This window comes from Ursus maritimus, unplaced genomic scaffold (genome assembly GCF_017311325.1).
Source record: "Ursus maritimus isolate PB19 unplaced genomic scaffold, ASM1731132v1 scaffold_6, whole genome shotgun sequence".
NCBI classification, from domain to species: Eukaryota; Metazoa; Chordata; class Mammalia; order Carnivora; family Ursidae; genus Ursus; species Ursus maritimus.
Genome location: NW_024426774.1, coordinates 34735321 through 34761195, shown reverse-complemented (window position 1 = coordinate 34761195; position 25875 = coordinate 34735321). Strand labels below are relative to the sequence as shown.

Below are 25875 nucleotides of genomic sequence, written 5' to 3'. Positions count from 1 at the left end.
CTTCCTGAAGCTTCTGCAAACTCATGCTTTCCTCCCTAAACCTGTTCCTCCTCTGTGTTCTCTGTTCCAAACCAAGGTGTTGCCTGAACCACAAGCTAATTATCATTACTTCCTTCCTTACAAACCATCAGTAGAACCCCACTGCCAAGAGAATAAAATGCAAAATCTTTAAAAAGGCAAGAAAAGCCCTCCAACATCTAAGCCAAACCGGCTTCCCAGCTGCCTCCAATATCCCCAGTTTATTACATCGTTGCTATCATGCCTCTCCACCCCAAGATCTTCTTTTTTCCCAGCTAGGCATCCCCAGATGTTCCAGTAGTTCCTAGCACGGCATTACGTTAAATCCCTTTACTATCCTGGGTACCATCTCCAGACTGGATCCATTTATCTGGGTCTCCATTTACAAATGAAGCCCAGAAATCAACAATACTCCAGGCACTGAGTGGAACTATCCCCTCCAGTGTTCTGAAAATCGTGCTTCTTTTTTTTTTTAAAGATTTTATTTATTTATTTGACAGAGATAGCCAGCGAGAGAGGGAACACAAGCAGAGGGGGTGGGAGAGGAAGAAGCAGGCTCATAGTGGAGGAGCCTGATGTGGGGCTCGATCCCATAACGCCGGGATCACGCCCTGAGCCGAAGGCAGGCGCTTAACCGCTGTGCCACCCAGGCACCCCTGAAAATCGTGCTTCTTATAATACAGTATGTCCTCTTCATGCCGCCCAGAGGCCGAGTCAGGCTGGCTTCTACCTACGGCACGGAAGCCAAGTCAGCCTGTGCTTGCTACAGCTTCATCACGCTCCCAGGACATCAGTGTTGATGTAGGATCCTTTCAGGTCTACATTCTGCTTTTCCAACAGGACTAAAAACCCCTGAAGTGCAGGGACTTATATCTATGTTCTATCCTCCAAAACTTGCAATACTGCCATGTCTTTAGTCCATGCAGTGGACTAAAGTGAATAAACCAGAGGATTCGTAAGGTCATATATAAAAGTGGGGTTGTGTCAGAGGAAAGGCCATACTTGTACTAACTTCCTCACTTTTAAAATTCCACTTACTTTAAAAACGGAGTATAGGCATAGAGCTTACTTTTGTACTAAGCATCTCTTGTGATCGGATGCTCAGAGTCATGCTGCAACAATGACAAAGTGTCCTCTAAATTTAGGAGATATCTCATGGCAGTAGAAGGTATTATTTGGCTTGCAAGATTAGTTCTTTTAAAAGAAATGTCTGGAGTGTGCATTGAAACAAAGCTTAGATGAGATGCCAAACACGAGAAAGGGAAAGCGCTGCAGTCAACCAGCCCCTCAGCGCCTTACCCCATGACAGTTATTTATTCAAGCATGAAAACTGGGACATTGTTCTTACAATGCTAATTAGACAAAGAAATGAGATATGCAAATATTTTTAAAAAGTCTACTCACTACAATATTCTCATCAGATGAAAATTAATAAAGAAAACATGGCCCAAGAGGGTCACTTCAGTGCTAATGCCCATCACCCTAACTAACTGACCTATGATGTCCCAGTGAACAAAAATCAATTTGAGTCTAAGGTCGCCCCCACAAACCCAGAGACAGAAAGGATCTAATCCTCAGACTATCACATGAGCCAAGTGGGCTCAAAGGTCAGAGTTTACCCAAGCAAAAAGGCATGGAGGTTTCCAGAAATCTAAGATGCTGCACTTTGGGGCCCCATGTCCAACACTCCTTCTCCAGTGCAGCCTCAAAATAGAGAGTCTTTCAAGTGGTGACTGAATGGATAGAAAAACAAGACCCTTCTAAGTGCAGCATACTTCAGACCTAAAGACACATACAGATTGAAGGTAAAGGGATGGAAAAAGATGTTCCATGCAAATGCAAGCAAAAAATTAAAAAGCTGGTGGTGACTAACATAATATAATAAAAAATCATTAAATAAAAAAAATTAAAAAGCTGGGGTAGCAACACATATAAGAAAAAACAGACTTTAAAACAAAGACTGTAAAAAGAGGTGAAGAAGGGCATTACTAATGATAAAGGGATCACCCCTACAAAAGGATATGATGATTGCAAGTATCTATGCACACAAATAGGAGCACCTAAATGTATAAAGCGAATCTTAACAGCCATCAAGGGAAAACGGACAGTAATACAAATAATAGTAAGGACTTTAACATCCTACTTAAATGAATGGATAGACCATCCAGACAGAAAATCCCTGAGAAAACAGTGGCTTTCAACAACACATTGGATTAGACGAACTTCACAGATATATTCAGAACATTCCATCCAAAAACAGCAGAATACACATTCTTTTCAAATGCACAAGTAACGTTCTCCAGGATAGATCACATATTAGGCTACAAAACCAGCCCCAGTAAATTTAAGAAGACTGAAATCATATCAAGCATCTTTTCTGACCACTATAGCATAGAACTAGAAAGAAATTACAAGAAATAAACTGGAAAAGACACAAACATATGCAGACAAAACAACATGCTTGCGCTTTCTCTCTCTCTGTCAAATAAGTAAATAAAATCTTTAAAAATAAATAAATGAATAAATAAATTGAAGAGGAAGGATGGGGCTCCTGGGTGGCTCAGTCAGTCAAGCATCTGACTCTTGATTTTGGCTCAGGTCATGATCTCAGGGTGATGAGATCAAGTCCTGCATTGGGCTCCATCCTGGGTGTGAAGTCAGCTTAAGATTCTCTCTCTCTTAAAAAAAAAAAAAAGAGGAAGGAATGCTTCCAAATTCATTCTACAAAACTAGCATTACCTGATACTAAAATCAGACAAACACACTACAAAAAAAGAAAGAAAAAGAAAAAGAAAAATCATAGCCTAATATCCCTGATAAGCATAGCCCAATATTATAGCTTAACATCCCTGATGAACACAGATGCTAAAATCATCAACAAAATATTAGCAAACTTAATTCAACAATACGTTCAAAGGGGTATTTTCCACGATCACATGGGATTTATTCAGGGGAGGGAAGGGTGATTCAATGTCCATAAATCAATCAATGTGATACACCACATTAACAAAATGAATAAAAATCGTATCATCTCGATAGACACAGAAAAAAAAACTTGACAAGATTGAACATCCATTCATGATAAAAACTTCCAATAAACTGGGCAGAGGGGCACCCGGCTGGTTCAGTCGGTGGAGCTTGAGACTCTCGATCTCCAGGTCATGGGTTCGAGCATGATGTTGGGTGTAGAGGTTACTTTAAAAAAAAAAATCTTCAAAAAAACAAAGTGGGCATAGAAGAAACATACTTCAACATACTAAAGGCCATATATGACAAACCCACAGCTAACATCGTACTCAATGGTAGAAAGCTGAAAGCTTTTCCTAAGACCAGGAATAAGACAAGGCTGTCCACTCTCGTTACTTTTTACCGGCACAAAAATAAAATAAATACGTTGATAATAGAACAGAATAGAGAGCCCAGAAATAAACCCACAATCTGATGGTCAATTGATCCACAACAAAGGAGGCAAGAATATACAATGGGGAAAAGACAACCTCTTCAATAAATGGTGTGGAGAAAACTGGACAGCTACATGCAAAAGAATGAAACTGGACCCCTTTCTTATACCATACACAAAACAAACTCAAAATGGATTAGAGGCCTAAATGTGAGAACTAAATTATAAATTTCCCAAAAGAAAACATAGGCAGTAAACTATTGGACATTGGTCTCAGCAATATTTTTTTGGATCTTTCTCCTCAGACAAGGGCAACAAAAGCAAAAATAAACAATTGGGACTACATCAAACTAAAAAGCTTTTGCACAGCAAAGGAGACCATCAACAAAACAAGAAGACAACCTAATGAATGGGACTAGACATTTACAAACAATGTTTCTGATAAGCAGCTAATATCCAGAATACATAAAGAACTCATACAACTCAACACCAAAGAAAACAAACAATCTGACTTAAAAATGGGCGGAAGACCTAAATAGACATTTCTCCAAAGCAGACATCCAGATGGCCAACAGACACATTGAACAGATGCTCAACATCACTCATCATCAGGGAAATGCAAATCAAAACCACAATGAGATATCATCTCACACCAGTCAGAAGGGCTAATATCAAAAAACCAAGAGATAACAAGTGTTGGTGAGGATGTGGAGAAAAGGGAACCCTTGGGCACTGTTGGTGGGAATGCAAATTGGTGCAGCCACTATGGAAAACAGTATGGAGATTCCTCAAAAAAATTAAAAATAGAAATATGTACAACCCAGTAATTCTACTTCTGAGTATTTACTGGAAGAAAACAAAAATATTAATTCAAAAAGATATAAGCTATTATTACAGCATTATTTACAATAAATCTGGAAGCAACCTAAGTGTCCACTGATAGATGAATGGATAAAGGAGATGTGGTATATATACATATCTACCACAATGAACTATTACTCAGCCTTAAAAAGAATGAAATCTTGCATTCATGTTGTGGGCGGACCTAGATGGTATTAGGCTAAGTGAAATAAGTCAGACAGAAACAGACAAGTACCATTTTATTTCACTTACATGTGGAATCTAAAAAACAAAACAAATGAACAAACAACAAACAAAAAGACTCATAAATACAGAGAATAAACTGGTGGTCGCCAGAGGGGAGGCGTGCAGGGGGGATGGGTGAAATAGGTGAAAGGGATTAAGAGGTACAAACTTCCAGTTATAAAATAAATAAGTCTGGGGGATGAAAAGTACAGCATAGGGAATATAGTCAATGATACTGTAGTAACTGTGTAGTGACAGATAGTAGCCACACTTGCCGTGATGAGCATTGAGTAATGTGTATAAATACCAAAGCACTCTGTTGTACACCTGAAACTAATAAAACAATGTGTATCAACTATGCTTCAGTGAAAAAGAAAAAGATGAAAAAGGGGTCTTTGACAAGAGTTATTCAGAGGGGACCCTCAAGTCATTCTGGGGCGAGGTAGGCAAAACACTGCATTGTTCCCACAAGAGCGGTTTGCCCTTGCCAGGCTACCTTACCTCACGGAGCCTCTGTCTTCTCATCTGTAAAATGGGGATCACGGTAGAGCTGTTGTGAGCCCTGGGGGAGCAAATGCCATAGAGCATCGCATGTCTGGCCCATCCATGAGCAGTCAGCACATGGCAGCTGCCTTTCCCTTCTCCTGGACTTCCTTTGAACAAAAATGCTGGTAATGGGCTGGGGAGTCCCTGGGGCTGAATGAGTTCACAGATATTACTGAGGGCGTCCTCTGCACCTTGTGCTGTGTGACGCCCCTGTCCTCTGCTAGTTGCCAGTCTAACAGTCGGACCGAGAAGCAGACAACAGCTAACACGTAGGGCCGGACCAGCGAGGTGCCATGAGAGCTCCATGCAGGAAGGGCAGCCGCAAGAGTGGGGAAGCTTCCTAAGGAAAGAACAGCTACCCTCAGACAGAACGGGTGGATGGGAAAGAAAAGAGAGAGGTCATGGGCAGAGCCCAGAAGTGACAAGGTGTGGCCTGTTGGAGGAACGGCAATCGGATCTCTATTGCTGAGCATGAGATCATTTCTGTTGCCCAGAAAGAATCCCCCTTCACCCAGCGCCTCCACAGACTGGGCCCGGCGCTGCTCACTGAAGCTTTAATCCTGTTACACGGCCATCTCTAGAGAATGAGAGACCATCCCCAGACCTGTGTGTCATCTGCCCAGAATAGCTCTCTAGTCACACTGACAATGTCGTCAGACCCATGAGGCTCACCCATGAGCAATCTGCAAGGGTGAGCCAGGGAGCAAGTGAGCTCTGCAGGAAATAAAAAACAAAATAGTCTCTGCCTGTACAGACCCCTGCATGGACTGAAAATAGCCTAAAGGGGGCAAGCTCCAGAGTTATAAAATGAAGGTCTGGATATACACAGCAGAAATGGAGAGCGCTTGCTTTTAATTGTTTAAAAATTCAGATCAGGGTTCACTGTCCTTAATTCATTTAAAATGCCACCAAATGACATACATCTGATCTCCACGGAGCTGTGATGTGGACTGACTTATTCTCCACCAAAGAAGCCTTCCTTTCACCACTATAGCCATCCATCTACCCATTCATTTACTAAGTCCAAAGGGGACAATAGTGACCAAGAAGACACAGATCCTGCTCACTTGAAGCTAACATTCCCAATGACTGGCCTCACAGGGCAGGCACCCCAGGCAAGACCTACTTGCTTCTGAGTCTTCCAACTCAGACTCCACAGAAGCCCTCAGGCACTCCGCCCAGGGCCAACCTTGCAGGCAGGGAGGGCCCATCTCTCAGTTTACCTCCTTGTGCTCCAGCCACAACCTCTCCAAACTCTGGTCAAGTCTGATCCAGAGGGGATTCCCTACAATGTAGGCAGGACCCCCCTTCCCCGCCCATAAACTGTGTAATAAATGTAGTGAAGGCCACATACCCTCATGGGAGCAGGGCACTGTGCTTCTCATCAGGCACTTACATTTTAAATATGAACATTCACTCCTTTTATGGTCCCTACATTGGGGTCTAAAAGGCACCCCCATCTGGCTTTTATACAAATTGAGAAATAAGCCAAGGAGCAGTAGACACAGGCCAAAATGTCACCTTTCTTATTGATTCAAGCCAGGCTAGAGGAAGTGGCTGAGGGAAGTGGTGGAAGGTCTTGCTAAGACCACAGTCCAGCCTTCGGCAAACTCGCCCATGCAGCCCTGGCAGTGCTGGACAGGAAGGCCTTCCATGAGAAGGAGCCTTTCCTGGGGCTAGCCCTCAACACCTGCTCCTTGAAGAAGGGGGAAGCGGGAGAGCAGGTTTCCAAAAGCCCCAGGGTCTTGATCTCCAGCTCTCCCATGAGGGAGGTCACCCCACAGTCCCTGCGGTAGTGTAAGTTAGGAGTAGAGTCAAACCAGTTGTATATTTAAAGGAAAATTTGTATTGGTGAAAGCATAGGAAGCAACATTTTCTAAACTTCCTGAATGAGTTCAAGGTCACAGTCACCAAAGCTAGACCTGCTGTCATCTTGGTCTCTCACATCCAACCAACCCCAACATCCTCTCCATTCTGTCCCTTGCATTTACACCATATTCTTTCCCCACTCCTTTCACACATCATGTCTTACTTGGACCATTACCATAGTCCCAATCGGCAGCCCTTCACCCGCTCTATCTTCCACCCATCTGCCATGACACTCTATCTAAAACACAATTCCAGTCACGTCCTTATCCTGCTTGTAAACCTTCCTTCACAGGTTCTCTGTGGCTCCTGAGTCCTTTTCCATCATGGCCCGCACTCACCTGCCAGCTTGGTCAGTGTGATAGATAACTGCCACAACTTCTCAAGCAGGCCATGGAAGCTCTGGCCACAGTAAGCCTTCTGTTCATCCACCGTGGGCTTCATTGATTTACACACCCTCCATGTCTTCATGCATGGCCTCCCCTCTGCCTGGGATGTTCCTCCCCCTCTTTGTTTCCCAAGCAAATTCTACTTATCCTTCAAAAGTCAGTGAAAAGTCATTGGGGGAACTCTCCTCTGAATGGCTAAAGCTAATCCTGGTGGCCCTTGGCCTGGTCCTGCTAATAAGTCCATTATAGCACTAACCTCACATTGATTGTAATTGATGGTTTCCAATCTCTCTGTCCCCCAACCCTCTCTTTCTCTAATTGATCCCAACTGACCCTATGGGGGAAAAAAGATAATCTAGAGAATAGAACTCTGAAAAAAATCTCCAGTTGATCTAGGTTACAGAAGCAACTGCATCTAAAACACAAAAACATATCCCTATAGAAAAGGAATAGTAAGAGAAAGAGCTCTTGAAAATTAAAAGTAACTGTACAAATAAAAATGTGTAATAAGGAAAATTCCAGAACATAGAGCAAATCCTATTGAGAACTCTGAGGGGAAAAGTAAGAGAGAGGCAATCAAGACAAAAACTCCAACCTTCAAACAATTCGAGTTCTGAGAAAACAGAGAAAAATGGGGGGGGGGGAGAGAATTACCAGAGAACTAGTAGAAGAAAGTTCCCGAGAAAGAAAAGAGGTTTTGAATTGAAAAAGCCTACCAAGTGCCATGCAGGGTAAAACTAAAGACCAGATCTAGACACATTACTGAGAAATTTCCACATACCTAAGCCAAACCGCTTCCAGAGCTAACCCGGAAGTCTCATACAGGGGAATATACAACCCTTCCCCGGCAAACCTGATGCGAGTAAGCAGAAGTATTCAAAAATCATCCCATCGGACTGAGCTCAGAGTTGTACGCACTCAACAAATGTTCATTATAAACGGACCTTTTCCCGTAAAAGGACATTCTATGTAAAGGCTGGCCCCACCTGTCTCCCCCTGGCCCCTCAGGCTCCCCGCACATGGATGCTCAGGACCACGGCGACACGCGGCGATCATGCAGTGTCTGTGGTGCCACTAAAAGACAAATCTGGTCCCAGGCCACAGTGGAGAGGGAAGCCGGGATTCTGGCCCAGCCGCTAACCAATTGACATCTGCCAAATCCCAGTTTGGGTGGAATCGCCACATTTTTAAATGTAGACAAAAAATTCTTTTTAATTTTTGGTTTGGTTTGGTTAACCAGAGCAAATACAACCGTGTGTCAAAGTGGTCCAGGAATGCCAGTGAGCAGGCTCTGTGATAGACTCACAGAACTCCTTGCTTGAGGATTACGAAAGCCATCCCAGTGTGGGTAAGGCAGGAGCCCAGCACCAGGCCGCCACATGGTGAGGCCTGGGGACCTCGGGGCAATCTTACATTTTTCTCTATCTCAGTTTTCTCGTCTGGAAAATGGGGATCATGACAGCACCCATCTCACTGAGTCCCTGCGATGACTAAAGGAGTGATGATCTGTAAAATGCTCAGGGAAGCACCCAGGACAAGGAGCTATTTTGGTGATGGCCTGAACTACTGTCACCTTTCTCTGAGAAACTACCAACAGATGGATTCATGGCAGAGGAAGAAGAATGGAGTCCAGGAAATGTGGAGTGAGGAAAAGGTACAGCGACCAGTACAAGCACTTGTGCTACATGGAATATCACGTTTCAGGTGGAAAAGCTCCTAAGGACAGCAAGCCAGCCATTAATCATCCATACTTGACCTTTCGGGTGCTGCAAATAGTGCTCCCCAGAGGCGGCCAACAGGGCAGATGAAGCTCCTCACAGCGCAGCCTGGGCACCATCTCTCCATGTCCTGGGTGAGCAGGCCACTAGAAGCTGACCACCTTCTCAGCAGGACCCAGGCTCAGAGCAACTTGGAAGCCGTCTACACTGGCAACAGCATCACCACCGCTCTCACGGCTGCCATGGCCACACCGCAGGGTTTGAGGAGACTGGGGTTTCCTACAAGGCTTGCTCAGCCTCTGATGACTTAGTTCAAGGGAGCTCTGTTCCTTGAAACGTTATCATAGTCACAAACATCTCACATTCCTGAGCCACATCAAAGGGGGAGGGAAGCCCAAGACTTTCCTCTCCTCCAGCACAGAAACCTCCGTACACCGCCATGTGCTCTTGGCTTGTCCATCTGCAGATGTGACCTGGAGACTTTGCTGAGGATGGAAGGGCTGGAGGTCAACTTCTAGGTCTTTGTGCCTGAGAGACTCAGAGCCTCGTTTAGAAATGTCTGCATAAAACATATGTACTGGACTCTAATCTCTGAGGTCTCTTCCAACCACAAAACTCTCCGGACTCTCTTTATGAAGCATTATCCTCAATACCACCACCACCACCTTCCCCTTCCTGCCAGCGTGATCCCCGGAGGCCGCGTCACGGTGGAGCCCCTCACAGCGCTATGGTTTCTCAGTTACCTGGCTACACCGTGAGCTCCTGGAAGGCGCACACCTCTTCCAGGTTATCTCTGCTCACTGCCCACAGTGACTCATTCCACATGGGTTCACAGAATTGAAGTAAATTGAAAATGGCAATTCTCTAAAATAACCATTTCGAAAGTTCATGTCGTGTGCTACTTATCTACAGTTGTACTGGTTCTTTAGCCCTTTCTCTTTGAGGAAAAAGGCAGCAGATGTACCTTTTAAAAAATAAATGTTTAAATTTCAGTTGTTAAAAATGTAAACTGCCATGGAAACATCACCAAAAAAAAAAAAATTAACTATTTTCACACCCACTCAAAATGCTGCAAACTTATTTTTTAAGACGTTTATGAGCCAAATTGTATCCTGAAGAGTCATCCCCATAACTGCATCCTACGTACAGTCTTGGTCTTGGGCCAGACAATTAATTACTCAGCTGATGCTCCCCCCACTCTCCTTCTACTGACCATTTTGTAACAACCAACACTCATAGCTGACAAGATGCTAAACTGATGAGAATAACAAAATTCCAGGCTTTTCTTACATACAACCCCAAATAAATAGGAAGGAAAAAATAATCTGCAAGTCATTATTGGTATTTGCTACCCTCTGGTGGTCAACCTTGGGAAGTTTCTACACCAGAAAACGAGAGAGTACATACTTCACAGAGGGCCCCTCTGAGGATCATCCAGACCAAACCCTTTATCCCACGGGACCGCCCCAGCATCTGAGCAAGCCCTCTGCTCCTTACACTGTGTGTGCCTTGTGAGGCTGCGAAAGTAAGAATAGTGTGAACCTGAGTAGAACAAGATGAGCAACGTGAACCTTCCTCAAAGTATGCACGACATATCTAAAAAAACAAGCATACGACTGACACAGGACGAGCCTGTCTTCAACTGTCCAACTCCCTGTGGTAACGGGTGACTGGCCACATTACAAAAGTGTCAACAAAATAAACATCAATCAACTTTGCCTCATCAATTTCAATGATACATACACTTGTGTGGACCATACATTTTCAAGACATTGCTCTAGGGACCCCATATTCTAGCTCGCTCTGCCCTCCATCACACCACACTATTTGACAGGGCAGAGGTCTCACTGTGCTCATTGTCAGAGTGCTTCCATTTCTATCTGATACCATTTAGTTAATCCCCACACCAAGCCCTCATGCATACAAGGTCCTATAGAGATGCTTCTTATTCAGTCCTTAATGCTGGCTGAGGGCCAGGCTCTGGAAGATGGAATATGCCTCCGACCTCTCCTTATACACTCTTGCCTGGGGAGCTTTTCTAAAATATGGTGTCCATCAGAAAGGTGACTGCTTTTCTTTAGAATATTACATAGCTCCCCAGTGAATACTAAATTGTACATGAATAGACCACCTTTGTGTTCAGAGTCTTTGTAGTGGGATGGGTGGGTGGGTGAATGGATGGGTGAATGGATAGGTGAGTGGATTGGTGGATAAATGGATGGATGACAGGGAGGAAGGGGATGGGTAGATAGATAGACTGATGAATGGACAGGTGGGTATATGAGTGTGTAGACTGATAGGAAGATGGTGGCTGGCTGGCAGGAGGGAAGGAAGGAAGGAAGGAAGGAAGGAAGGAAGGAAGGAAGGAAGGAAGGAAGGAAGGAAAAGGAAGGGAAGAGAAGAGAGGGAAAGGAAAGGAGAGGAGAGGAGAGGAGAGGACAGGAGAGGAGAAGGGAGGGGAGGGGAAGGAAGGGAGGGGAGGGGAAGGAAGGGAGGGGAGGGAAGGGAAAGGGAAAGAGAAGGGAAGGAAGAGTAGAAAGACTTCATCACATTTAGTGTTCTACTAGACCCTACACTGAGACTAAATAAAAAGGCATGATCTCTGCCCACTAAATGTTCTATTAATAATGATAAAAACGAGATCAAACTAAGTGACAAGAAGGGAGATAAACATAAAATGATTCCAAAAGAAAACTTAAATAGGTGACCTCCTAGTAAGAATTAAACAGATAAAACCTTGACAGTTTTATAGTGGTAGCTACAGGAATTGAGGTTATTAATTTAAGGGAACTGGTTCATGGTTATCAGGGCAGGCAGACTGTCACACTCCGACACCAGCTGCCCAGCTCCAGTCCCAGCCGGTGAATAAAGTACACGGGCCTGACATTGCAGGGCCAAATGCAGGAGTCAGACACCAGAGTGAGAACACACGTCTGGGACATCTCTGGAGATATGTCAAAGCCTGGGCAAAGGGGAAGCCCCAGGGAAGACCGGAGAGCAGGAACACACAGCCAGCCCTGCTCTGTATTCACCCAACACAGCAGAGGCCCAAGTTACTTTGCACCATCACGTCCCCCTGTGGTTTGAAGAGCCATCTTTGACTTGGAAGACTCGGATACCCCTTACCTCCTCTTCTTTGTTGTTCTAATTCTCCATGAAACCGTACAGTCAGAAGGTCTTGAAAAGGTTATTCAAGGCCACAATATCCCCAAAGTCCCATCAATAGGGGAAAGAGACTCTTGAAAAAGTGGACTCTACCACCTTCCTCAGGCCCTTTCTTCATGTCCAACAAGGCTGACTGTCAGAAAAGGTCATGTTCCCATCACAAGTCCCGAGCGTCCCATGTGAAACCAATTTCTTCCCTTTGCTCTCCCTTCAGCCCCAGGAAACGGGAAAAGCTATCCACCATCATACATACCATAACCTTTTATGGCTCAAAGATGGTCATTCACTCCCTCCTCTCTTCTCTCAACACCATGTGTCCTTTATTGAACCCCAGGAAGTCAGCCAGATGGCACAGACCTCACTGCTCCCCATCCCATATCCACAGCCAACCGTGACCACAGACATCTTTCAGCCACATCCAGGCTCAGCCTCATAAGTTCCCGCTGTCAGCTCCAGCACGACTGCCACAGAGGGCTGAGCATATGTTATCAACCTAGTTTGGTATCCTCACAGCCTCAGATGTCATTTTCATGATCGATAGTCCTGAACTTGATTATATAAGCTCCTACATCCCTTATAATAATACTACCAGCCTCCATGTATGCAGACACTGGAGAAGCTCTTCCAGGTACTGACCCACCTAGGCCTTACAACATCTCTACGAGGGAGTGCTGTCATTATATTTAGAGATGTGGAGAGGCTCAGTAACTTGCTGAGGTCGTATAGAGGAAGGCAGCAAATCCAAGAAGCCGATTCCAGAATTCATGCTGTTAATGGCCTTGCTGTGGTCTACAGTAAGCACAACATTCCAGCTGTTTCCATGCATGTCAGTCCCACACATCTCACCCGAACAACTTTACATGGGGCATCTTCCCTTTGCCTGCCTCAGCAGTGGCACTAGGATAAGGTGAGGAGAAGGAGCGTGGCTCCCACCAGATGCAGTCCTGGTTAAGGGCTTGGTGAGGGTCCTCCTAACCCAACAATTCACAGGCCAGCTCATGATCTTCTACGACCCAAAGATGAAACTCAGCTAATTCAGCAGCTCATGAACATGTCCGAGCACCTCCAGCTTCTTAGTATTCATGTTCTGCGTTGGCCTGCCCCTGTTCCCACTGAATCCAACTGTATCTTTCAATAATGTCTACATGTCAATCTTACCTACACAACATGCTATGACCATCCTTCCAAATATGGGGCCATCTCCCTTAACAAGGACCAGCAGAGTCAATCTGTACATATTCGGTGCCCACCTTGTACTAATTTCTTTAACCTCCTCAAGCCTCAGTTTCCCCACATACCAATGGAAGTTCCTCAGAGCTGTTATGAGGAGAAATAAGTTAATATCTGTAAAGTACATATCATGTGTAGAGTCAGAAGGAAGAGTTAGCAACATCCTTCTTTCCTGACACCCTGGAATGAGCTGAGGGGTTGGGGTGTGGGACACAAGATAAATATGTATTGAACACTTAGTCCTACTAAGAACTATGCCAGGTGTTTAACTTGTAAATTCTGATTCATTCTTTTTTTTTTAATGATTTTATTTATTTATTTGAGAGAGAGAGAACGAGCAGGGGGAAGGACAGAGGGAGACGAAGACTCCCCGCTGAGCAGGGAGCCCAACAGGGGGCTCGATCCCAGGACCCTGAGATCATGACCTGAGCCAAAGGCAGCCACTTAATCAACTGAGCCACCCAGACGCCCCGGATTCATTCTTCATTCATTCTGCCAACTCCTATTTGCTGTGCTCCTACTTCGTGCCATGCCACGTGGGAAGCTGAAGGCCTAGCAGTGAATGCAGCCAGCAGGGCCCTGGCTAGTGGAGCTTTGAAGCTAGCAAGAACACAGAAACGGCCTATCACACCATTAGCTGGTCAAAACCATAATAAATGCTGCAAGGGGAAGTACAGGGCCTTGAAAACATGACAGAGGGACCACACGTAGGCTGTGACCTTTCTGAAGGAGGGACACTCGCCTGAGCACTGACATGTACGTGAACACTAACCATGTGAAAAGTGGGGGTGGGCACGCTAGGCAGCACAGCACATGTGAGCAGGAGGCCGGGTGAGAGGTCATGCAAGGTGCTGGAGAGGGGAAGAGAACTTGGGCCATGATCTTGGAGCACTGCGGGCGGGGGGGTGGGGGGGCAGGACAGGTAAAGGTAGCTGGGGTGGGGCCAGGATATCTATGACTGTATCTATCTGCTCTGCGCAGGGGTTCTCCAAATGTGGTGCCCAACCAGTAACATCAGCATTACCGGGAAACTTGCCAGAAATGCAGACTCACCGCCCCGGCCCCACCTGGAATTGCTCAGAACTCTGGGGGAGGACCCCCGCCACTGTGTAGCACCTACTTTAAAAGACTAGGGAGGCTCTTTTAAGAGTGGGGAACCAGCTTGTCTTATGCTGAAATATTTACTTCCATGCAAAATCAACCCAAAACGATGAACTAGACCTCCTTCACATTTCACACTCCCTCTACTTCCGCCCCCAAACTCATGGTGACTTTCTCCAGCTTCCTTCTTCCTTCTGGAAAGCCTTCCCAGCCTCTCCACTTTGGCGGCAGAGCTCTCCCAAGCCCCCACCTCCCACCCAGGCCAAATGTCTTGGTTTCCTTTCCCTTTTGTTCCCGCTAATCATTTAATCTGGCACGGCACTTTGGACATAAGTTGGAGGCAGGCTATTAAGGCAAGCCTTTAAGAGAAAATCTGAAAGTACTGAGAAACTATGGAAATGAGAGATAACCATGAAAAATAAGACATCTGGGCAAAGTTTAAAAGGCCCGGGCATGCTCAGCCTTGAGCAAATGTCACCATAGGGAGCCGTGGTGACAGTTTTCTAATACATAAGGAATGCACGTAGGAGAAAAGGATCCATTTTTCCACTCATCAGCGAGAACAGAATAAGCAGGACCGTCTTAGGTTTCAGCCGAGAAAACATCTGTCATGTGTTTGAGCCATAGGAGAGGAGGAGCTGCCAAGAGGACTGGTGAGATCATCCTCGCCCGAGACGCTCGCGATGAGATCACAGTGGCCAGGGTCGCTGTCCATCAGGGCCAACCACATCGGCGGTGCCCGCACCACGTAGTGCCCGGGGCTCGAAGGCTCCGGGGGGGGGGGGTCTCCCCATCACCGGGCAAATCTGCCTCCTAGGCAGGGTAGGTGCTGACTCACGGCCACTCTGTTTTGCTTCAGATACAAAGGAATCTAAAGGAAACTGCACACTTCTGCACACCCTTTCAGACTGCCTTGTTACCTGGAGGCCAGGATGGCATGTGTTTCAATAAAAGCCCATTTATTCCTGACTTACAGCTAACGTCTATCTTCCCAGCGACAGCAGCAGTGGCAACAGGCATCCCATCAGTAACAGCTCTGAGCTACTGGACATTTGCTCTGTGCCAGTGCCGCACACACCTCCACTCACTCCTGCCTCACCATTATCGCAAGGTCCATTTTACAGGTGAAGAAGCCGAGGCTTAAAGAGGCCTCCTGGTTCACCCATGACCCCACTACCGGTCATGTCCCAGCTGAGATTTAAGCCCTTGGTTCCCTGTTCTATGATCAAGATAAGGCCTCTATGTTGCCAATATTTGGTAGAACAGAGAATGAGGAGCTTTTCAAAATCAGCCACGGTCTCCTCTCCCATACCCTCCCTGCTCCAGATCTGGTGATACTGAAAATCATGTCTTTTCCAGAAGGCCCTGCTACTTCCCTGCCTCTGCTACCCAGTGCCTAAGCCTCAGGATTCTGCCACTAGCTTGGGTGAGCTGATGAGGCTGCTGGCCACGTGGGCGTCCTTCACACGCCATTACCCACTCGGAAACATAAAGCACAGGCCTTCTACACCGCCTGTGTAGGCCAGCAGCCAGCAGGTGCTTTCGTGTTCCCAGAGCACTCTCTCCAGAGGGACCCCAAGGCCACTGCCAGCAGAGGGGCTATTGTGCAGAGACTGCCATCGAGGTACCAGATAATCCTGGGTCTGATTTTTGTCCCAGCTTCTCTACAATGTAATTCTCAGCTCACTGACTTCACCCCTTTTGCCTGTTTCTGGAGTCCCGAAATGGCTGAAATGATTTCTATTACAGACTTGAAGAAGAAGTCTTCCTTAGCACTCTGACGCTGTGGGAGAGCCTTGGCCTCACCTCTGTGCCTTCATCACAAGACTTCCCTGGGGCCTCATTCATTTGTCAGACGATTCAGCTAAGGGGACCAACCAGCTGAGCTGCTCCTGATGCGGGACTTCAGAACTCAACACCCCTTAAGAACCACGGGAACACAAGTGCAGGGAGCAGTGCCCACGGGTATGAGGTCATTGGCTTAGTACTGAGCGTGAGTATTTACAGCACCACAATTGTACCAGCTGGCGGGAAACACAAAACACAGGACAGCTCCTGTCAGGCAGGCTTCCTGGGAAGCAGGACCAACCCAGTGGAAAAGAGTAAAGAAGAATTTTCCTGCTCGTCAGACGACCGTGTGCTGATGTCAGGCCTGGAGTCAGGTGAATGAAATTTATTCCTTCTTGATGGAAAAGTTGGATTCAAGCCACAATGTATATTCATGGGTTTCTTAATTTTTCTTCCAGCTTCACCAAGCTCAGTGGAGCTTAAAGCAGGTTTTTCCCTCGTGCAAAGAGATGGAAAAAGCCCAGAGAACAGACAATGCTGAGCCCTGAGGAGGAGGAGGAAGAGAGGGAAGAGGAGGAAGAGAGGGCCCTTCCGGAACTTTCCTCTCCTGGCTGCTCTTTACGAATCGGTATTTGGGAAGGTGTGGGACAAGGGGAGGTAGAGATGCCTTCTGGAGGTCTGACTTCATGGACTCCAACTTGTGATGCTGAATGCCACGCTCCAAACAGCCACGTGACCATCACAGCTCCCCAGTGAACTCAGCTGAGACATGCTGGCCTTCACTCACATGTCAGCTCTTAGCTGCTTTTCCAGCAGATGCATTTGTTCTGAATGACCCATAACCCCAAGGTCATCTTTCGTGGCTCTTTTACCACAACGCCTATGTACGCACCATAATCTGCTGATCCCATGATAAGAAGGGTGCAGAAATGTTCTCTGTGTGTGGCCAACTGGCACTTGTTAGTATCTAACCATTAACCCTAGCCACATTATACCAACTGCAGCTCAGGAAGCTTGGCTCCTGAAATTGTACCCACCCACGGAACATGCAGAGAATAAACCATGATGTAAATTAAAATCAGAGTCAACTACCTTCATGGCACCCATAGCTTGGAAAGTCACAGCTAATCTCGAAGGGGTCAGCGCTGCCAGCATCGCATTGAATCTTGCACTCTTGTTCTTAATAGGGGAATGGTACTGCCCATCTGGAGCCACAGAACCAAACCTACGACAGGGAAGAGGCAAGTGGAAAAGAGGGGTAGGGTTAACAAAAAAGAAGAACATGACACCACTAGAAATGATACCATAAGCATACACAGGGTTTCTAGATCCAGGAACTACCCTCACGAGACATCAGAGTTGGGGGCGGGGGAAGGGTCTCCCCTGGAGATTCTGACCAAGGCTTGACTCATGGAAAGTAAAAGCAGGTTTCGTACCACCACCAACCTGTGGCTCGGCAGGGGCCCCTGGCAAAAAGAAGTATGAGGACCACCATCATTAAACCAACATTGGAGCCTGAATGTGAAGACCACACAACAATCCACTCTGTTACTGTTGATGTATAATTCACACGCCATAAAATCCCCCCCTTTGAAAGTATGCAATTCAGTGGTTTTTAGTTCATTCACAAACTTGTACAACCATTACCACTGACCATTTCCAAAACATTTCATCACCCCAAGAAGAAACCTCATACTATTAGCAGTCACTCCCCATACTCATCACACTCCAGGCCCTGGCAACCATTAATCTACTTTCTATCTCTATGGATTTGTCTATTCTGGATGTTTCCCATCAGTGGAATTGGACAATATGTGGCTTTTGTGTGTACCTTCTTTCACTCAGTTCATTGTTCTCAAGGTTCATGCATGTTGTAGCGCGTGTCAGTATTTCGTTCCTTTTTATGGCCCAGTGATAATCCGCTGCACTGATACATCATCTTTTGTTTACCCTTTCATCAGCTGATGTATACTTAGCTTGTTCCTCCTTTTATGGCTACTACGAATAATTACACTACAAACAATTGTATACACGTTTTGGTGTGGACGTGTTTTCAATTCTCTTGTGAACAATGTTTTCACACATACCTAGGAGCAGAATTGCTGCTGGCTCATATGAAAAATTTAAACTTTTGAAGAAGTGCCAAACTCTTTTCCAAATCAGCAACACCATTTTCATCCCCACCAACAACGTATGAGGGTTTCAATTTCTCCACATCCTTGCCAACTGTTATTAAGGCCTGTCTTTTTTATTATAGCCATCTGAGCAGGTGCGAAGTGGTATCTCATGGTGGTTTTGGTTGGCATTTCCCTAATGACAATGACGTTGAGCATCTTTTCATGTGCTCACTAGCCATTTGAATATCTTCTGCAAAGAAATGTCTATTCAGATTTTTGCCCTCAGTCATTTGTCTTTCAATTGTTGAGCTGTAATAGTTCCTTTTATATTTTGGATACTAAATATATATATATATATATGTATATATATATTTTGGATACTAAATATATATATATATATGTATATATAGCAAATGGTAAAGATGACATACATATGTATCATATATATTACAATATATATGATTTCCAAATATTTTCTTTCATTCTGTGCATTGTCTTTTCACTTCCTTCATAGTGCCGTCTGAGGTGCAAAAGTTTTTTTCATTTTGATGAAGTCCAACTTATCTCTTTTTTTCTTTGGTTGCTCATGCTTTTGGTGCTTAAATCAAGGTCACAAAGATTCACACCTATGCTTTCTTCTAATAGCTTTACAGTTTTGGCCCTTACATCTATTATCTGTGATCCATTTTGAGTTAATTTTTGTATACGGGATAAGATAAGAGTCCAATTTCATGCTTTTGCATGTGGATGTCCAGTTGTCCCAGCACCATTTGCTGAAGACTATTCTTTCCCCATTGAATTGTTTTATTATCCTTGTTGAACATTAATTTTCCAAAAATGTAAGAATTTATTTCTAGATTCTCTATTCTATTTCACCACCTACCTATCCTTATGCCAATACCACAGTGGGTTTTTTCCTTTTTTTTCTCCTTTTTTGCTTCCCACCTGCTTTCAGGGGGTCCACTATAATACCACACCATCCCAATTACTGTCGATTTGTAGTAAATTTTCAGATCAAAAGTGTGAGTCTCCTAATTTGTTCTTCTTTAGCAAGATTATTTTGGCTATTCTGACGCTCTTGTTTTGCCATATAAATTTTAGGATCCGTTTCTCAATTCTACAAAAAAAAAAGGCAACTGGGATTTTGACAGGAATCGCAATGAATCTGAACATCTATTTACTGATACATTTTTTATCAACACCCCAAGATGGGGCTCCTCTTCCAAAATGCCTGTGTTTCTATTGCTGTTGTCTGGTATATGGGGGGCAGCTTTAATGCGAATAGAACAGCTTAAAATCAAATCCTGCTTATCAAAAAAAAAAAAATCTCTATAGTCTCATATATCTTCTAAAGACCATGTAGCTCACTATCACTTTTCTTTCTGGCTGGATCTAACTTTCGCATCTCTAGTGCATTGGATGAATGCTGAGCCAAGAGATCCAGCTTCTGGCAGACTGGCCAGGCCACTGAGATCTCATGAGGGTGGAGGACACATGGGGAGCTCCACATCTGTGGCTTTCCGTCCCTCTTCCCCGTTTCCCAGAGGCGAGTGCTGCTGCTGACCGGAAAATATGCAGGCACCTCTGGGGAGGCTGGTGGTGCTCAGACCTGCTGTCATGGGCTCTGGTGGCTCGTGAGGGCTTCCCCACACACCAGGATAACTGCAAAGATACTTTCATCATTTCCATTTTATTTCCTACCAATTCCCGGGGGCGTGGTTAAGAGAAGTTGGTCCTTTTAAAGTTTGTTTCCCGCAAATTTTTCTTAAACTTTTGGCATCTATGACATTTATCTGTTGTCAAGAGTTCGCAGGCAAAAAGAAAACAGTGAAGCGTTAAAGGAAAATCTATAGTAAAGCCGATTATGCAGAGCTCGATGGCTAGCTTTTTCACAGATTCCTATATGCCTCTAAGTCAGGATTTTTATTGGACACATGAAACGCTGTTGAGAAAAGTACGGTAATTGGAGTTTCTTGGCCTCTGCAAGGTGTAATGTGAACCCCTAGAGCTCCAGCGCTAAAACGCACCTGAAAAACCAGCCTTCACCTCATCGTTTAACCCACCCTGATGTCGGTGGCATGTTGGGAACCGACACTGAGCACCTCTGACATTATCCATCCACCAAGCAACACTGGTTACAACGGCCTCTTAAGCTGAAAGGTGGTACCTTACCTCCTGCCACCTGCAGAGAAGGCAATGACACTACCTGGTGTGTAATAGCAACAACAACAACAACATCTTAAGGAAACAACCTAAATCGCCCAGCAATAAGGATAGATTACATAAATTATAGATCATTTATTTAAAAGCCTATTACGGCAACATTGAAAATGATAACGAATATATGTATTTCCTGTTGTATAAAAACATTTGACATAACGTTAAACAGAAATGACAAGTTATAAAAAATAGAATTTATAAGTGGATCTCATTTGGTAAAAATTAAACACACCTCTCTCTGTTGATATACCAGCATGGAAAAAAAGTCTAGGGAATTATATAGTGTGCATAACAATCATGATGTCTGGGTAACAGCATTCTGGATAATTTTAATTTTTTTCTGTTTTCTCATCTACATTTTCCGAAGGATGGTCAATAAACTTTTAGGGGTGGCTGGCAACAGCCTGGGCGTGCAAAGGCCCCGGGCGCCAGGCCTAGCTTGAGAGAGCAATGAGATCATATGTACAGCCAACCTGAGTTAAAGTGAAAAGTACTCACTTATCCAGCAGGTTCTCCCTTGGTATCCGAACCTTGTGAAATATTAAAATCCCATTATCCACACCATGCAGACCTAGAGAGAGCAGAAAACAGCTGTAGGGGGCAAATCCGTGCTTGCATCAGAACTACTATTCCTGCTCCTTCCCAGGCCTGTCTCCACTAAAATCCCAAACCCTTTCTTTTACTCTCAGAGTGGCTGATGCTTCTCTAGTTGGGGTGGGGGTGGGGACGCTCTCTGTTTGTTTTTTTGAAGAGCTGTGTCTTCTGTGCTCCTGGGCTCAGGTGGAGGATGTGGACGCTGTGACTTTTTGAAGGAGGAGCTCTAGGCAGCAGAAGGAATGCCAGGGCAAACATAGAGAAGGCAGGAAAGCCACTTACTCCCCCAGCAATACAGAAGTCAAATTTTTCCTCCCTCCCAGAGCTTCCTTCCCAGAACAAGGGGTAAGTTTGTGGAGTCAAATGCCTAAAAGGACAAGAGAAAATGGCCACAAGGACAGCCGTGGGTGGTTGGGGTGATCCGACTCCCTGGAAGGCTCTTAAAAGCCACTGGACCTGTTTCCTAATGATACCTGTCAGAGTCTGGGGTCTACTTTTTGTTTATATCACACTTAGGAACATTTAATCTGAGGGGGAAAGAATCTGTATTAAACGTCTTTATTTAGAACATCGCCCCTTGACAAGGACACAGTTGCATTTAGGAACTTACAAGGAAACCAAAGCAGACTTTATGCCAGTGTGTTAAATGTCTGGCACCACTTCACAAGAGCTGGGCCCTCTGCTCTCAGCAGCACTTGACTCAAGAGGGGCTTTCCAGGGACAGCACCAGCAAGGGCCTCAGTCACCCCTGAGAGCTACAGTTAGAGCACTCACAACCCCACCTGCAGGCCATTCCCACAGCCATGGCAGTGGTCAGTAAACACTGAGGGCCGAGGTGAGACTATCCCCTCTACCAAAGAAGTATTGTCTTCTTCCCCCTTTTCTCTTTGTATTCTTTTTTCCTTCTCCTCCCACCTGTTTCTTTGGCTTGGTTTGGCCTTGGCTGAGGACAACCGGTGGGACCCACAGGTATGGCCTGCTCTTACCAATTGTTATAGGTTGAATTGCGCCCCCTTCTCTCCCCCCCAAAAATTCACATGTTCGAGTTCTAACCCCCAGTACTTATGAATGTGACCTGATTTGCACAGGGTCTTTACAGAGATCATCGAGTTAAAAGCGGTCATTAGGGTTGCCCTAATCCAAGGGACTGGCGTCCTTATAAAAAGGGGAAATTTGGACACAGACAGGCACACAAGGAGGGAGAATGCCATGCAAGCATGAAGACACCATCTACAAGCCAAGGAGAGAGGCCTGGCACAGATTCTCCCTCACAGCCCTCAGAAGGAACCAACCCCGCCAGCACCTTGATCTTGGACTTGTAGCCTCCGGAACTATGAGCCAATACATTTCTGTTGTTTAAGCCGCTCAGCCTGGGGTACAACAGCAAATTCGTCCACCGAGTCAGGCCTCGGGATTCCTCAGGGGTCTGCTAGGCACCACCACCAGGCTGTGGCCCAGGGGCAGGAAAGAGAGAGCCTCAACCTGCCCACTGAGAGCCCACGAGTCCAAGAAGAGGAGAGGAGGCAAAATTACTCAGGGCAAAGCTGCCTCGTGACTGGAAAATACGAGAGGCTGGGAGAAAATGAGGCCAATGCGTATTCATAAATGATCACCTTCACCATTCCCCCAACAGTTGTGACATCAGAGACTCCTATCGGGCTTCAAAATCAAAGAGTCTGCTCTGCCTTTACTGTTTTGGTGAGTTAGGGTGGACCCTCCTTGGGTGGGGCAGGGAGCGGGCAGGAAGTGCTAATGATGGTAGAAGAGGTGTCACCTGGGGACTCACCTTCCTTGTACATCATATCAATAGCTGTCACTCCCGGGTACAAGCTTCCATTTTCATCGCGGATGGGAACGATGAAACAGTGGGGCCCTGAGGATGGCAGAGAGACATTTGCTAAACTCTCTTTTCTAAAGCTACCATTAAAGCTTTATTCATTTTCTGGAACAGTCTACAATTGTGTTGATCCTGAAATTCAGTCAGTTCTAGGAGTGTGCACCACATAATAACAGTGTATACACTAGGCCCCCCTTGTCCACAGGGGATATGTTCCAAGACCCGGGTGAAGGCCTGAAACCATAGAAAGTACCGAACCCTATATATGCCATGCGTTTTCCTATGCCTACATACCTACCACAATGTTTAGTTTATAAATCAGGGGCACAGTAAGAGATTGACAACAATAGCTAATAATAAACTAGAACAATTATAACAATATGCTATAATACGAGTTACGTGACTGTGCTCTCTCTCTCTCTCTCAAAATATCTTACTGCATTGCACCCACCCTTCTTGTGATGCAGTGAGATGATAAAATGCCTCCGTGATGAGACGAAGTGCGGGAAGGATGTAGGTAGGCGCTGTGGCAGAGTGACGCTACTGCCGACCCGCTGACCATACGTCAGAAGGAAGGTCATCTGCTTCGAGACTGCAGCTGACTGCAGGTAACTGAAATCGTGGAAAGCAAAACTGCACCCAAGATGGGGAGGGAGGACTACTGTGATGCCAAAATGTAATAATAAATTCAGTCATCGTGTGTGTTTAAGAAATAAAGTTGGCCCTGAGTTTATAAAAGATGAAACCAGTGCTGTGAAGTGCACTTTCCAGGTAAAGTGCTTGCTGGAAAGCAGTAAGAGTGAAGAGGATTATTCTAGCTTTCTGTGCCAGCACAGACCTTGCGATCTTCCGTTTATGATAAGCTGAGCGAAGACCGCAGCGTAATTCCCATACATCGCATTTCCAATGTACATCTTCTCAGCATTTTCACATGGCGTGTCGATCACAGGGACAGAGTTTTCCTTTCCTATGGCTCATCTCAACTCCTTGACTCCGTGCAATGATTATTGTGAAACAGATCCCCACCCTCCAGCAGGACGCACTCGGGCAATTTCACGGCAGGAGAGAAGGCAAAACCCCCAAAGCCCTGGTGATATATACTCAGCTCTCCCAAACACCCCATCTGCAAGGTTCACGAGAAAGAATGGCATGTCTAATGATCTGGGGGCCCTAGCTGGATGAGTCTACATCTGTGTGTTTTGTCTTGTCTGCTGGGCATTGCCCCTTCTGGAGAAATCACTTGGTTCCTCGTGCCCTCTGCTCTTGCCCAGGCCTTGGAAATCTCGACCTCATCGATACGGCTCTGTTGTTTAAATAGCAACTAACTGAAGGACAAAACTGTATGCTGGAATGTAAGCAAGATTAGTAGGCAACCATGACCTATTCCCACCATTGCTTAGAACCTCACCCCACACAATCCTGATTTTTATAAAAGGGAAAAAAAACCTCATTTGAGCTTTTGGATGATTGTTTCAGATCCTGCTTCTCCATTTTCTTGATTGATGAATATAATAATTAAAAGCCCCCCCCCCAATGCATAAGCCCTTAAACTGAAGCATTTGTAAATAATTCTCTATCCTATAAAGGAAAGAATCTTTGAACACGCCACCCGGTTTGTCTCCAGCATATGACCAAGGATTCCAGCTCTGAACAGTTTGAAATTAACATTGTTCCAGAAGAAGATGGAGGGTTTTTCAGGCTCTGCACAACCTGGGTCATCTTTCTCCTCCTCTCGGGGAGCCAGTGCAGAATCACAATGGAAATGCTCCCCCCTTCACTTCTAATTCTGCTTCCCACCCGGGTTACCCTGAAACCTCTTGTCAAGGAGGCACTGACAGTAACTGCCAGCTCTGAATATAGGGTACCTGGGCAGGTCAGGGAATCCAGGGGAAATGGCTACAGAGCAGAACTACACGTTTAATTGGAGCTGACAATATCGAAGATGTGGCCGAACTAAACCAACAAGCGATTGATCATGTAAAGATTATCTCAGAGTTCAGATTTTAAAGTATATAGACTACACTTCCCCGCTGGCCAAGAAATACATTCTTGAAGCCTAAGAAAACATTCTCTGACGTGTGTTTGCACAAGGAAACTTTTAACATGTGCAAGCGCTTTTCAGAAACATAAATGGACAAGCTGAATCTTTTTAAGAGAAGTCTCTGGAGACCGGCCTTGTCTTATCAGGCCAGCCAGGATTTCGCGAAGAAAGGAATTGAGACTAGGGTGCAGTAACAACCACAACAAAAATGCCACCCAAAAACCCCGTGTGGGGAAGGGATGCTTACCCCTCGAGGCCAGGAAGGGAAGTGGCAGAGTAACACTGACCTGGCAGCAAAGATCAGGTGGGATGGGGAAGAGACAGGAGGCCATCCATCCCTGTAAATATCTGATACGCTCTGGGAAGGAGCTTTGTCACTTCTGGTGAAAACGTCGATTTGGGAAAGTCTGCATAAGCCAAAATGCTGGCATTGAAGCGGGATCTAAATAATGCACACCATGTGTGGTGGTTCCTACCACAATTAGTTGTTGCAGGCCAACAAAATGGTCAGTACTGTACGCGCTTAAAAAAAAAAAAAAAAAAAAAAGGCTTTGGCCAAAGATCTCGTAGCCTCATTTATTTTTGCTACTTAGCATAAAATGTAAACCTGAAATTCTCTCTTACCTCTTAATTATCCCTACCACGACCCAGGCCACTGTCCAAAAATAAAAATAAAACAGCCAACCCACAGACATGAACAACCAAAAAATATAAGAGACTGAAACAGTCCTGGAGGGAGAGAGGGCTCACTGGATATGC

The 25875-nt window shown here is 45.3% G+C and overlaps 1 protein-coding gene across 1 annotated transcript in view; it reads right to left on the bottom strand.

Annotated features, from left to right (window-relative positions):
• The window catches only part of ACOXL (acyl-CoA oxidase like), a 317436-nt gene that overhangs the window by 255023 nt on the left and 36538 nt on the right, over positions 1-25875 (bottom strand). Inside the window, exons 6-9 of the mRNA XM_040623184.1 lie at positions 23914-24037; positions 23025-23111; positions 21143-21215; positions 17400-17532 (exon numbers count right to left, since the gene is read on the bottom strand). Coding sequence (XP_040479118.1) covers positions 17400-17532; positions 21143-21215; positions 23025-23111; positions 23914-24037 — 417 coding nt within the window. The remainder of the gene's footprint in view (positions 1-17399; positions 17533-21142; positions 21216-23024; positions 23112-23913; positions 24038-25875) is intronic.